Source organism: Ictalurus punctatus, chromosome 22 (genome assembly GCF_001660625.3).
Source record: "Ictalurus punctatus breed USDA103 chromosome 22, Coco_2.0, whole genome shotgun sequence".
NCBI classification, from domain to species: domain Eukaryota; kingdom Metazoa; phylum Chordata; class Actinopteri; order Siluriformes; family Ictaluridae; genus Ictalurus; species Ictalurus punctatus.
In genome coordinates, this window is record NC_030437.2 from 9,632,306 (window position 1) to 9,645,825 (window position 13,520).

The 13,520-nt window shown below is 39.1% G+C and overlaps 1 protein-coding gene across 2 annotated transcripts in view; it reads right to left on the reverse strand.

The window, feature by feature from the left end:
- Positions 1-11,911, reverse strand: part of col27a1b (collagen, type XXVII, alpha 1b) — a 73,085-nt gene extending 61,174 nt beyond the window's left edge. Inside the window, exons 1-3 of one of the 2 annotated variants that reach the window (XM_017452503.3) lie at positions 11,469-11,911; positions 7,551-7,621; positions 3,275-4,560 (exon numbers count right to left, since the gene is read on the reverse strand). In XM_017452503.3, coding sequence (XP_017307992.1) covers positions 3,275-4,560; positions 7,551-7,621; positions 11,469-11,521 — 1,410 coding nt within the window. In that variant the 5' untranslated portion in view covers positions 11,522-11,911. Of the gene's footprint in view, positions 1-3,274; positions 4,561-7,550; positions 7,622-7,732; positions 9,886-11,468 lie in introns of those variants that run through there. The other variant, XM_053674527.1, reaches the window with a different exon arrangement.
- Positions 11,912-13,520: the final 1,609 nt, after the last annotated feature.

The following is a 13,520-nucleotide window of genomic DNA, read 5'->3' on the forward strand; positions in this document are numbered from 1 at the left end:
AGAGTGGTGGAATTTTCCTTAGACTATGTCACTTGTAGATTTAATATAGTGTAAGGGAGCCAACGTGGGACTCCCCTTGTTGCCAGTAAACTGAGGCCAAACCCCTAAATTTATACTGAGGTCTGCCTCATATACTGTACCTGGCAAACAATTCTGGCTAGAGCCACATGCACGCTTGTTAATTATGGACAATGATCTAACTTTAAACCTATTACACACATGGAATAACTGAGCACTAAAGGGTCACATCTAACGAGAGGTCAGCCTTCAAACATCAGGTGCCTTTATTCCAGAGGCTGGTGTTTTGTTTTCATTTTTCCCATCAGAAATGATACAAGGAGAGGGATTATGCTTGATGCTTGAATGTCATATTGCTGGCTATACATTTTAGTTCAAGTGCCATAATGCAATTGTGGTTCACAAAAGCTTGTGGTACATCTAATGCCTCATGCTTAACTGAAGTCCACATCCATGCATGTGGGAAGAATTTATTCGGCCTAGGAGCTGTAAAACTATTATTCTTTCAGGCAACATCCTACAACATTCTGAAATTTATATCTCCATCTGTCCATCTCTAAACAAAACAATACCTGGTAATATTTCTCAAAACGAGTAGTAGGAATCTGGAAGATTCTCAATGTGTACAGACTTCCTGGTTTCCATTAAGTAAAAAAAAAAAATTAAATAAAAAATGGATACCTCTCTCTATAGATTCTACAACATGGAGCTTGTTAGGCAAACCTTCAGCATAGTCAAACATTTCTTAGCATTATTTCTTGCATCCATCATGTAACATTCGTTACATTCGGTTTGCCTAACAAGCTCCATGTTGTAGAATCTGCAGAGAGAGGGAAGAAGGGAGGGAAAAGAGGGAGGAAAATAGGACAGCCCCCGACCCTCTTCCACGTGGCACAGTTCCTCGTTGGAGTAACAGTATTAAGATATCTCTCTGTCTCTTTCTCTCTCTCCATGAAAAAATGCAGAGATTAGGACAGGAAAAAAACCCAGCCTACAGTAGTTGCTCTCTCTGCGAATCTGGTTCTCCAATAGTAAGCACTCAGCTGTGTGCCAATCACAATGACAAGAACATCTGTTTCTCGCTGATTTGGTCATAGTTAATATGACAGGTAATTCAGGATGTAAAGCAGTGGCTTTAATTTTACACACAGCCCTCTATCTGCAAAACCTTAACTGGAAGGTGTATAGACTACGGTTGGAATTTTAGCCTGGTCACAGTGGTCGATCTCACAACTGTTAAAACGTTAGATGTTATACTATAAAGCTCAAATTCCCATGCACTTCGTTTAACAGTTTCATCGCTTCACTCATCCAGCGTCAATGTTAAGAGTAACATTGTGCTGGTTTAGGCTGTGCAGCATCAGGTGGTCGTCACAGCCTTCAAAGTTCTCTAAACCCCTGCCCAGTGACTTCATCATTTAACAATGGGAAAATGAGTGTAAGCATGCTATAGCCAGATACATCACCAGTCAATGTTGCACAGTTTTGACAGGATTACTTAAACGGGTTTTGAACCAAGACCACCAAATGTTCAAATGCACCAGTGATGACACCATTGAAGTTTCCATCCAGGGCCAATACTATACTTTTCATCCAGACAATGTTATACCATTGCTGAAACCATGCATAATGAGTGGTATTAAAAATGGAAGGAGTCCTCAAAAGTCCTCAAATCAACTTATTAAGTGCTGCATCAGGGTTAAGTTCTACTTGTTACCTAATCTAACCTGAAACACTACATATTAAGGTTAAAAAACACCATGGGCCTAAAAACACATGATTACGGCCAGTAATTCACATTTCACAGGTTCTTAAAATAATCAAAGTGCTAAGTCTGCCATCTGGATACCATAAGACATTGTTTTGGGGTAGGAAAAAATTATCTACATACCATGGAGTTTCAGCTGTCTGCTATAAGACGAATATATTATTGGTTTAAAAGCCGTTTTAACATTTTGCACTTTCAAGAGAGAGGTCGTGTGTCCTAGGGTTTTGGTGTTGATGTTGCAATTACAACTCATCATTTTATGGCCATATATGTAGTAGACCTATTGCTAAAAGTATACATTATTGTATTGACTTTCACGTCAGACTGGTAGACAGATAATGGTGACCAGGACAAAAACAATCAATGATGGGGTGGTATGATGGGGCCCATCATCACTCCAAAGTGGATTATTTTACTATAACAGCATGCCCCTTTGTGTTTTACTCCACTTATACCACAGCAATTTGCTAACAATTACAATGAACAATGAATGACATGTCATGATTTTCAACCACTAATAGTTACAGTTAATGTTGTGGACTATATGTGAAACAAGTTGATTCCTGTTGTCACTTACATTGAGTATAAACAACTGTTTGCTCACCAACCTCTCTTGTTTCTCTCTCTCAAAGTTAATATGCCAAAAAAATGCAGCTTGTTATATTACTGAGAAATCTGAAAGCACAAACTCCTGTCCTGTAGATTCTCCAGTGGTGGAAAACATTCCCATTCACATAAGTATTACAAAGCGCTGACATCTGACACCTGAGATTCCTTCCATAAATGTTAAATAAACATCTCTTAACAGAACAATTTGCGGTATTAGCAATTATACATTTTAATTAGTTAACTAAGTCTTAGTCTTGGAGAGTCTACCATACAAGCCCCTGTGAATGGGTTCTTACTATAGAAACAATATTAGAACAAGTGTATCAATATAATCCGATCACCACCTGAACCACTGTCAGAGCTGCTGTTATACAAAATTAATCAACATCTTCTCACTAAAGAGAATTGAGAATTTAATAATGCTGGGGGTATAATAAGAGTGAGATGATAACTTTGATGATGTATATGTAGATCCATAGCTCTTTTACCTTTGCTCTTACCTATGCTCTTTTACCTTTGACCCTCCCTCAAAATGGTTCACTCTCCCTAAACTCCAAAGAATCTATCGCCTGGACGCCAATCCTCCAGCATAGATGCCAAAAGGCTGATGAAGACTTTTTATGTGCCAGATCATTTCTTAGCAGAATGTTAGAACGGAAATTTCACATAAGCGTGCACTGCTCCTGGGGAAAACCCTTTCCATTCATTCAGAGGAACAAAGAACATAAAAGGATATACCTACATTTTAAAGACAAATATTTAAGCTGAATTTTTTTTTGACTCGTAACCAAAGGAAGAAGACAGTCTTTCACCATTTTACATCTCAACATGTGCAAAGAGACATTTTGGTTTTATTTCACAGAGATTGTAATAATTTACCGGTGGTCCTGGCTCTCCCTTTAGTCCAGGTAGTCCAGGTGGTCCAGCCAGGAAGGAAAACTGTGTCGGTTCCAGGTCAGATGTTTGAAAACCATCTGTTGCTGCAGGGGTGACAGGTGCAAAAGAGTTGGGCTTGGCGTACTGAAAGGTGGTCACCTCTGGAATGGATCTCTTCACTGCTATAGTAGTCAGCTGCCTTTTCGAGTTGGGCAAAATGCTGGACGGTTTGGTAGCTGCTGAAGGTTGAACACTTTCTAACTTCTTTATGGTTGGTTTTGCTGTGACAGGCATGTAGTTATCTTTTGATTTATGGGGTTTTATAGTTACCCCCTTTTTGGGACTGCTCTTCTGGGTGGGCTTGGGGAATGTTTGGGATACGCTGGTGCTAAGGAAGGGGGTAACAGTTGGTGTTTTGGCCTGTGTGGGAATCTGAAGGTTTGGTCTGGACAACCTTGGTGGTACTGTTCCATGCACAGACAAAGACAAGGAACCATACTGGGATGTCATTTGAATGGACGTATTAACTCCTCCTGAGATTTCAGTATTGATCCTTGTTTTATCCTGTGACAGGCTGGGAGTAAAACCTTTTTTGATTAGCTCAGTTATGGTCATCGGGGTCCGTAGAGTGACAGAGATATTGGGATCCAGGCGCAGCAGTGGCAAAAGTGGCGGTAGGTTTGCTCGATAGGTGTCAGCTTCCCTGCATTGTTTTTTAATGTACTTACAATAGTTGTGAGCTGCCTTGGCAGAAGGATGAATGTCAAACTGGCAGATGGCTCCTTCGAACTGCACTGAGTTCTGGCTCATTTTGCCTAAAAGAAAGAAGCCGTCTGGATCCAGAGCTTCCTCATTTTTAAAATGCAAATTTGCATGTACACTTGTCTTCCCACAAGAAGTATATAAAGTGACCCTTTGGGGTTGGATGCCCAAAGCCAGGTTGTGCCACTGGCCATTATGAATGTCATATTCAAAATATACAGAGTTCTTTTGGCCAACATAGACTACAATTTTCCCAGGGATGAACTGCACCCCTAGCTGTAGTCTCTTCCTCTTTGACACAATGGTGAAAAGGAAAGCATTATTGATGCGATGTGAGCAGATGCTGAAGATCAGGGAGAACTCCGTGCTCAGTGGGACTGGCACCACTGTGTTCACAGGCACTTCGATTCGCACCCGCTGGGTGAGGATAACTCCTGACTTGAAGGGAATTACGCCTAATGGAGTGGATCGTGTCCCTGATGAAGGTCTTTTTCCCACCAGGCCCAGCTTCTGGAGGATATCCACATCTAAAAAAAATTTAAACAAAAAACAAAACAACAAAAAAAAAAACGAAACAAAACAAAAGGGGTCAGATGTTACATAAAACCTTGAAATTAAAATCTTTAAATAAAACCTCAAAGGAATATATAGCAAATATATAGCGAATAGTCCCAGTGGCTGATTTTGGAACAAGCTCAGCTGCAGCTAAGATACAGTATATGGACCCTTAGCTTTAATAAAAGAATATATGCAGCATCATGACATATCAGTATGAAGTGTAAAGTAATTTTCATACAACACTTAAGAGGTGACTGGCTGAAATACTGTATATCAACTTTATTCTTATGTCTAAAATATGAAGTGATAATATATATAATGCCAATTTTCTGCTAAATAAATATAGAATCAGCTTTATGTGGCACTAATAATTACGAATTTCAGCCAAATCAACAGTTTTGAAGACAGAACTATGCTATGGAAATGGAGTAATAAATTTGTTCTACCAATCAGGGCAGATGTTATTTGACCATAGGTAGCCAGCAAGCTATTTCAAATAAAAAAACAAATATGGCATTATGCCTAATCAGAGAAATATGGGACAAGATTGGCAGCTTGAAATTACACTCTGTAAAAGACAGAGCCCTTTTATCATACTTCATACATCACTGAACTCTACATCTGTAACAGCTTGATTGTGTTGATTATGTAACAGCTATACATTTTAGCCTTACAGCTCCCCACTGAAAACAGACTCAAATAAGGCCACCCTGAGAAGCAAAGACCATTTGTAAACTGGTCGGTTGTAATGAGGAATGTGTGTATGTGAGTGAAAGAGAAAGGCAGAAAACAATGATAAAATCTGTATTGGTGATTATGCATGCATTCACTCCATTTGGGAGCAAATTATAAAATAGCAACACGTATCATTGTAATCCAGAAATAGATGACAAATATCATCTGCCAAACAGCTGAGAAACACCTGATATCGATTTAGGATACGATATGAACCAGATATGAATTAAGACAAGGCCTATTGTGAAAGCAAAACTTGAAGTACAGGAATTAGCAGTCAAATAAATGAGTGGAAAGCTGCCAGGAACGCTACATTCAAAGCAGTACTCTGAGAATTCTGTCTGTATGGGTCATGGGTAACATGACATGTTCCAAAGGCAGTGGAGGAGACATAAGAGCATCTGGGCTGCAGGTCTAGCTGCAGACATCAATGTTCCACAGAAAGTCTGTAGATTCATAGGAAACTAAAGACCACATCTGAACTGCTTAGCTCAGCACTCCAAGTCTCAGAACCAAAAACACAAAGACACTCTGTATATCTTCACTAACATCAGTCAAAACTGAGGACTCACTGCTTTTTTAAATTGGAATAAGTAATAATCCTGAAGCATTGTCTAACAGTAAAAGAGCATTGCTAGAGCCTTCCCTATCCATGCTTTACAAAGACAGTCTTATCATAAGTCATTCAGGGTTATGGGTCGTGGGCAATAGGGAAAATTCGGTCAATAGTGGGAGAACATGTTCCATGAACTGTCCCACACATGGAAAAAAAAATCAACCTTACACTCCAAGCAGAACAAAAGCATCTTTCATGAGCTGACCATCAGCATTAGACATAAAAGCTTAAAGTGGTACCATTTTAAATCTGTTAATTGCTTTAAGATGCCATGAGTTAGATTTTCCACCATGTTTCACAGAGATATTAAAAAAAACAAAAAACAGAACTTGGCATGAAATGTTACATTATCATGGGAATTTGTGGTCAGCCATTTGACCAGCTGTGAGTCAACAATAATTGCTTTACTACTGGAGATATGACATATGAGTAAGAATTTATAATACATTAGAGATAAGCGAGGCCAAATGCTCATTATAATGAATGATATGACCCCCCACATGGGATACAGTATCTAAAGAACAGATGTGGAGATGACTGAACCTTAGAGGGTGGCAGGAAGTCCATTAAGCCATTAAGGTCTCCTACATAAGGTTAAAACAAACATGAGCAAACATATCAGTCAAATTTTCAAGAAATCACGTTCTACCCAGATGTGTCCCATGTTGCTACACTAAACTACTAGCTACTTAGCTGCACAAAATATTCAGTGATTAAGTTTGGTGAAAAAACATGGTTAACACCACCATGTTCCGAAAAGAAATATGGAAACAGACATCTTGACTTGGCCTGTCTAGTTCCTCACTAACCCTCTAAATAAGCCACAGAATGATTCCACATGGACTGTTTTTCATTGTGGCCACAAATGCAGAAATATTCACATTGGCTCTCCCTGTTGCCATCTGAATTTGAGCACGAGACTACTTTCAGGTGAGTTTGAGATGGATGGATAGCATATTCGTGCTGAAGCGAGGGCTTTTTAAGCTCTGAAGTTAAACAAATAGACTCAGAGCAGACCTGATCTGAGGCTTCTGCATAAATCCAACCACTGTTCGCACTGGCAAAGGTGGACCACAGTAGTCCACGGAAAAAACAGTAGCATTGGCTACCTCTCTGACCTCTGACTCATGGAACACTAAAATAAACTTGTAATTTTATAGATTAGCGTATTTGAATGATCACAGAAGTGTCTACAGTACTCGGCTTTAACTCTGAAACAAGGAACAATGGCTAATTTCAACAGCAATAAAAGTCTTCTCATTTTTCATTTGTGTTACTAATTGCATGCACCAAGATGGTATTATGCACATCAAAATCTTAAATACACAAAGCTATACCACTAATCTTCAGTAATTACTTTATCGTGGTTAAGGGGTGTGGTGGATCCAGGAACATTGCAGACATGCAAAGGTCCACACAAACCTGGAGCTGAAACGTGGTAAAGCTCCAGCTACACCAAACTATCATTTCAACCACAGATACTGTACATTCATTTCAATGTACAGTATATGAATTCCAGGTGCACAAATGAAGTTATCACAAATTTCAATGAAAGTTACATCCAACTGAATGTGACTACAGTGTATGAAAAGATAAAAAAAGACTTACCTTCAAGCTGCACCTGGGCCAACCCTAGATAGCAAGTACAGTAGAGGACCGTGCAGACAAATAAGATTCTCCTGTGAAAAAAAATAAAGTTATTCAATGATCAAGAATTTCTGGAAAATCCTTGACAGTAAATTAACTAAAGTGTAGAAGCACTGTATAAAAAGAACATCTATAATATTCACATTCTATCCCAAAGCAGAATCATCGATCAACCCCAAGCAAAAGTCCTATTCCAGTCACTTTGCCTGCACTTCCATGATTATTCCTGGAACTGGAATGAAAATAAAATGTGTTCAATTTTCCGCACTTAAAAGTGCATTCTGGACTCATCTCTCAAATGCACAAACTGTTTATTGGATCTGACATGGCAACTCATTCATTTCTGCGAACCATTATCGAAATTTGCTGCGAGCAGCAATAACTTCCAAACCTTAGAATACACAGTGACACTCAAGTGCAACATGGTACAAATATATTTAATGTAAGTACATTTAAGCTTGCAAATCATTCCCATCTTCAGGACACAGAGCCAAGAACTCAAACAATACAAATCGTCTGGTCCAATTTGGTTTGGGTTTTGGTATACTAATTCTGAGGGTTGCTATTTAATGTTTAGTAACAGTAATGTTGGCATAGAATTTACTAATTATCACTCCAATTTTCATCTACCCTATTATGTTTCAATAGAAGGAGGCTGGAGCTTTTTTTGTATGTGTGCGTGGCTGTTGGTCCAGAGGCTCTCATGAAAAGTAATCATGAAAGGGCCAGGATATTTTAGGTCAACACATGGTTTTGTCTGCCACAAGGTTAAACCTTGGCCATAAAGTAAACTTTCAGCAAGATAATGAATCAAACATACCTCCAGATTAACACTGAATATTCTGTAAATGCCATCTTAGATTGTGGCTTTAAGGCCTATTGAACACAAGAATAGAGTTCGAAATTAAATGTTCAAGAGCCCTCTATAAATGTCTCCAACTTTGTTAGATTATAGGAAGAGGCTCAGTGCTGTTCTCTCTAAGGAGATTTATTGTGAGAGTGCCAATATTTCTGTGTTTTTTTGTTGTTGTTTTTTTGTTTTTTTGGGGACAGCAACAACAACAAAAACAACAACACTGTGATAAGCAGAACTATACTGAGTCCCCATATGGTTCAGTTCAAAATATCAGCCAGTGCCTGTTTTATTTATTTTATGTATTAATTTTAGTTCCTTATAATTCTTCTGCTGACTGTATTTTAGAATAAATGTAAGCATGAGAGCCATGCATCCTGCAGGAATTTGTCTTATGAACATGTATTACGGTGATGTTTATACTGCATAATTGTAGTAATACTCAGGTTAGATGTGAAACACCAACTATCTTTGATTATGCCCACTTACACCCATCCTTCTCCTTTGTCATACTCAGATAACAACAGCTAATCTGGCCAACAATAGCATATTTGGATGCTAGCATCAGGTGTCTTTGCTTTTATAAAATGCCTCATAAAATCAAATAAAAGACAAAGTGTCCAAAGTTTGCCAAAGGCTCCAATAGCAGTACTTAGCAGCAGCTCTGTCTTCATCCCAAATACAGCAACAGTCCTGAGTGCAACCTCTTCCAGCCTGGACTGCAGTGCTACAGTACTTATTTGAATGACTAGCCACTGTCCACAACTCTCCAAGAATACTATAGCACATGGCTAGCAGCAAGGCCAGTGAGAGCAGCTCTTTCTCTAAACTCCGCACATCTGTTGCTGTTCACAGTGCAGCCAGAAACTGATCAGCTGCCTCTTATTAAGGGTGAAACCAAGAGGAAGTGACCTGAGAACAGGTATTTCAACATACCAGTGACCTAGTAAATGACCAACAGTGAGCCAATGATTTGCACTTTATGGAGCAAATGTCTGCAATTAAGTTCAATCTAAAATCTTTATCTTACTAAGCTCCAGTTAAAAAATTTTTTTTGGACATCACATTGCTTTTCCATTCCCATTAGCTCGTTGAGATGTTAATAGTCGGTATGGAAAGTAATTTTGAGATTGGCACATCCTCATGTATGCTGTCTGCCAACGTTTCCCATTTCAGGTCCTGGAGAAAATTGTCTAATGAACGAGCCTTTCACATGTTCTAACACACCTACATTCATTAGCCGATGAGTTGTCTCCTGTACCTTTGGGGCAGGAAAACATGTAAATGTGCACTTGGGATTGGGAAACTGGTGTATACACCTTTGTTCAGTCATCCTCATGCCTTTTCCCGCAGTTTAATGCCTACCTGACTGCCAGAGGGAATTCAGGATCAAAACAGGGTGGTTAAATCTGACTAAGACTATGAAGCTAAAGTGCTATACGAGCAATGGAGTGTGTATAGCAATGGAGTATTATTATTATTATTATTATTATTATTATTATTATTATTATTATTATTATTTTACAAAAGACTCCCTTTAGAAAGATAATGTTAATTAACTTGTTGGTAATTAATTAAGTCAATTAACTTGATGTTAATTAACTTTCTAATGTTACTTAACATTATTAACATTAAGTCTAGCTAATGTTAAACCATTAGCCATTTAACAACAGTGGGTTTCCTTCTTAAGGAACATTGAAGAACAGTTTACTGTTGATAATGTTCATTCAGTAGGCATCTTTAACCTGTTCTCTTATGCATAATAACAAAAATGTGTAAAATTTGTAAAAACACAAATGTAGAGTCATAAAAAAGAAGTAGTAAATAATCAGATGTTATTGCACAATGATTTATGAATCTGTATGTAAAAATCAAGGTACCAAACTGTACTTTTTCTTGTCACTTGTGTGTTTACCATCAAGGGTAGGCCTTTATATCTTTAGCAGGTATCTTTGACCTCAGGAAGTTGCATGTAGTGTAACTTTAATTAGGTTTTAGACTAAAGTTTTAAAGGGTGGTCCTTAAGGTTCAATTATGTACCTTAAAGGTATAATGATACATACTACTAATGATACACTGTAAAACATTTCAGGTGGTTAAGCTTACAAACCTGAGTAATCTCAACTTGAAGATAACCTTTGTTAACCTTTCTAAGTCAAGACAATGGATTACTTTCAGTTGAAATTTTGAAAGCTTATATACTTGAGTTCAATATCTAAAACTTGTCATGACAACTGGCGTTAACGAGAAGAAAGAAGCTCACAGAAATGAATGGGGCTGTCATGTTTTACAGTGTATAGGTGTAACCTTGATGGAAGCATCCCAGTGACACGGAAGAGCAGTGTTTATTTCCGTACACTCCTGGGAATAACAATTCTTTCATTCAAAACCAATAGAAACCATTACAAGCCAGCAGCTAACCATTAAAACCATTTTGGTCCTTAATGGTATCCGTTAGACATAACATGCCACCAATAAAATGCAACAAATTCCCAGTAGAGGCCCAAAGGGACCATTACAGTTTCCATTAAAAACAATACAATTCCCATTATAGCCATTAAAACCATTACACATTCAATGAGGGTTTCTATTCTATTTTTTCACAAGGGTAAATACAGAGATATATATATATATATATATATATATATATATATATATATATATATATATATATATATATATATAGGATAAAATGTCAAAATGTCAGGATAAATTCAACCCCCTCCTGACAGAACAGCTAGAACAGCTAACTTCACTTCACACATGATTGACCTGATTTTTTTCTTTCTTTCTTTATGTATTATTTCATTTTTGAGCTCCATCTTTCATTCATTCATTTGCGGGCGCCGCAGATTTGACAGCACTGGAAACATAAAGCATGCTCTTGATCCATTCCGCTGTTCCTCAGTGATGTTTGATAAACACATGACAGCAGTGCCAGGTAACAGTGTAACTGTGTAAACATCACACTCTGCACTGATATGACATGAAGTTCCTGATATTGACTGATTTCGGGATATACTCACCCCCCGACTCCAGCCTGTCTGAGTTTGGAGTGCGGGGCATTATCCGGCTCCATTGCGTTTACTTCATTCTTTTTTGAAAGGGTTTACTACAGCCAAGACATGACAGCTTTGTGGGAAGCATTTCCATGCCCCCAAATCCCCTGAAGTTCTCGACGAGGTTCTCAAGTTAACGGAAAAGTGTGGAAGTGCGCTAGTATGCGTCTACAGCTCGTACTCCCTCCTGAGTGCCCAAGCAAGATTTTTCCTTCACTAGCCACTCCATGAGAAAGGAAGCGTTCCTCAAGCCTGTAGCAAAAAAAGATAAGTCCATTTCGGTGAAGACATGATTCTCAAAAAGACATGAAGCTCGCGAGTCGATGTCTGAAGCTAAAGGACCGTTAAGTGAAGGAGGGAGAAGCTCGCCTCCCTCTGTCGCCCTCAACTGACTGAGAGAAAGACAACCCGCTCGCCTGTGCTACTACAAGTTCCCCAGAAGGTGTGTCTTCTTACAAACAACCATTCATTCGGCGTTTCCTTCACACGAGCTCTCATTCTTTCATTTGACACTCATGTTTTCAGCAAACAAAACGGAAGGTGTCAGGAAAGCAGCTTCAATAAGAATCTGTTATTGACAGAAGGAGACTACAGCTTTCGTCCTTACTGGGCCAAAATAAGCAGACTAAATGCTGTTGATGTTGATAAACTGTTTGTTTATGTAATGTAGTATTATAAATAAAAGCCTCTTGTTCTTCTTCTTGTATCATCATTTATGTTGGATAGAAGCTACGTCATATAGGAGTTTGGAGATTACATATAAAAGTGCGGGGCGGGGGTGGGTGGTTTTTATGGGGGTATGGTTACCTAGTGTCCAGCATGCTTGCCTCACACCTCTGGGGGTTCGAGTTCCATCTCCACCTCCACCGTGCGTACCTCCACGGAACCTGCATGTTCGTCCTGTGCTGTGTGGATTTCCTCCAGGTAGTCCGGTTTCACCCAGCCCAAAGATGTGTTCTTGGCTGATTGGCATTTCCATTGTGTGTAAATGTGTGTGCAATGGGTTGGCACCCCATCCATGATGTCGCTCACTTTGTGCCCCAAGTTCCTTGGTATAAGCTTCAGGTGACCCTGGGACCCTGTGTAGGATAAGCAGTATGGAAAATGGATGGATGGACGGATGGATATAAAAGTAGGCTATGTTCAAATCAGAGCAATTACTGAAGAAATATTCAGAATGACATCAGTATGATTTTGTAAATGAGTGTGTATTAATGATGTTAAATTTGTATTCTGACTCCTGTCAGGTTTGTGATGGATCCAATGCAATAATGCACCCTGAATGGACATCCGTTTATTGTGTGGCACCATGCGCACACATATTCACCCTTAGGGCAATTTAGTGTAGTGCCAGTCCACCTACTAGAATGTTTTTGGGAGCTTGGAGGAAACTGGAGAACTGGGAGGAAACACACACAGACACAGGGTGAACTTGCAAAACTCCACAAAGCCAAGATCGAGCTGGGAACCCTGGAGCAGTGAGGCTTCAGTGATACCAGCTGCACCACTATGCTGCTCATATCCCGAATTAAACATGTGAAATGAATCTTAATGTACCTGGGCCTGGTAATAAACCTGTTAATTAATTGATAAATAAACTTAAATACATTTACAGCATTTCATTTTGAATGACCAGTTACCCTTACAACAATTTTTTTACAACAATAATTTTCTCATGAGTTGGCTCAAAGCTACATTTTCCTGATCATGACTCGGGTGTGCTACTGCCGTCCTTTACTGTGAAATTCCTCCTCTGAATAGAGCCCTCATTGACCCGACCTCAACAAACAGGCAGTGAGAGTGTGCAGCAGAGCCCCAACAGAGCGCCAATTCAGCCCGACGCAACCAGATCCCTCCATCAGACACAGAGGGCTCTCACATCTCAGTGCTGAACCTGAGCAGGGTGCATGATGCACGTCGGAAGGCTGTTTCAGTCTCACCTCCGTTTGGAGTCAATGCGCTCATACTCTAGGATAAATTATACAGGTTATCTTGTTTCCACTTACATCTAATATCCAT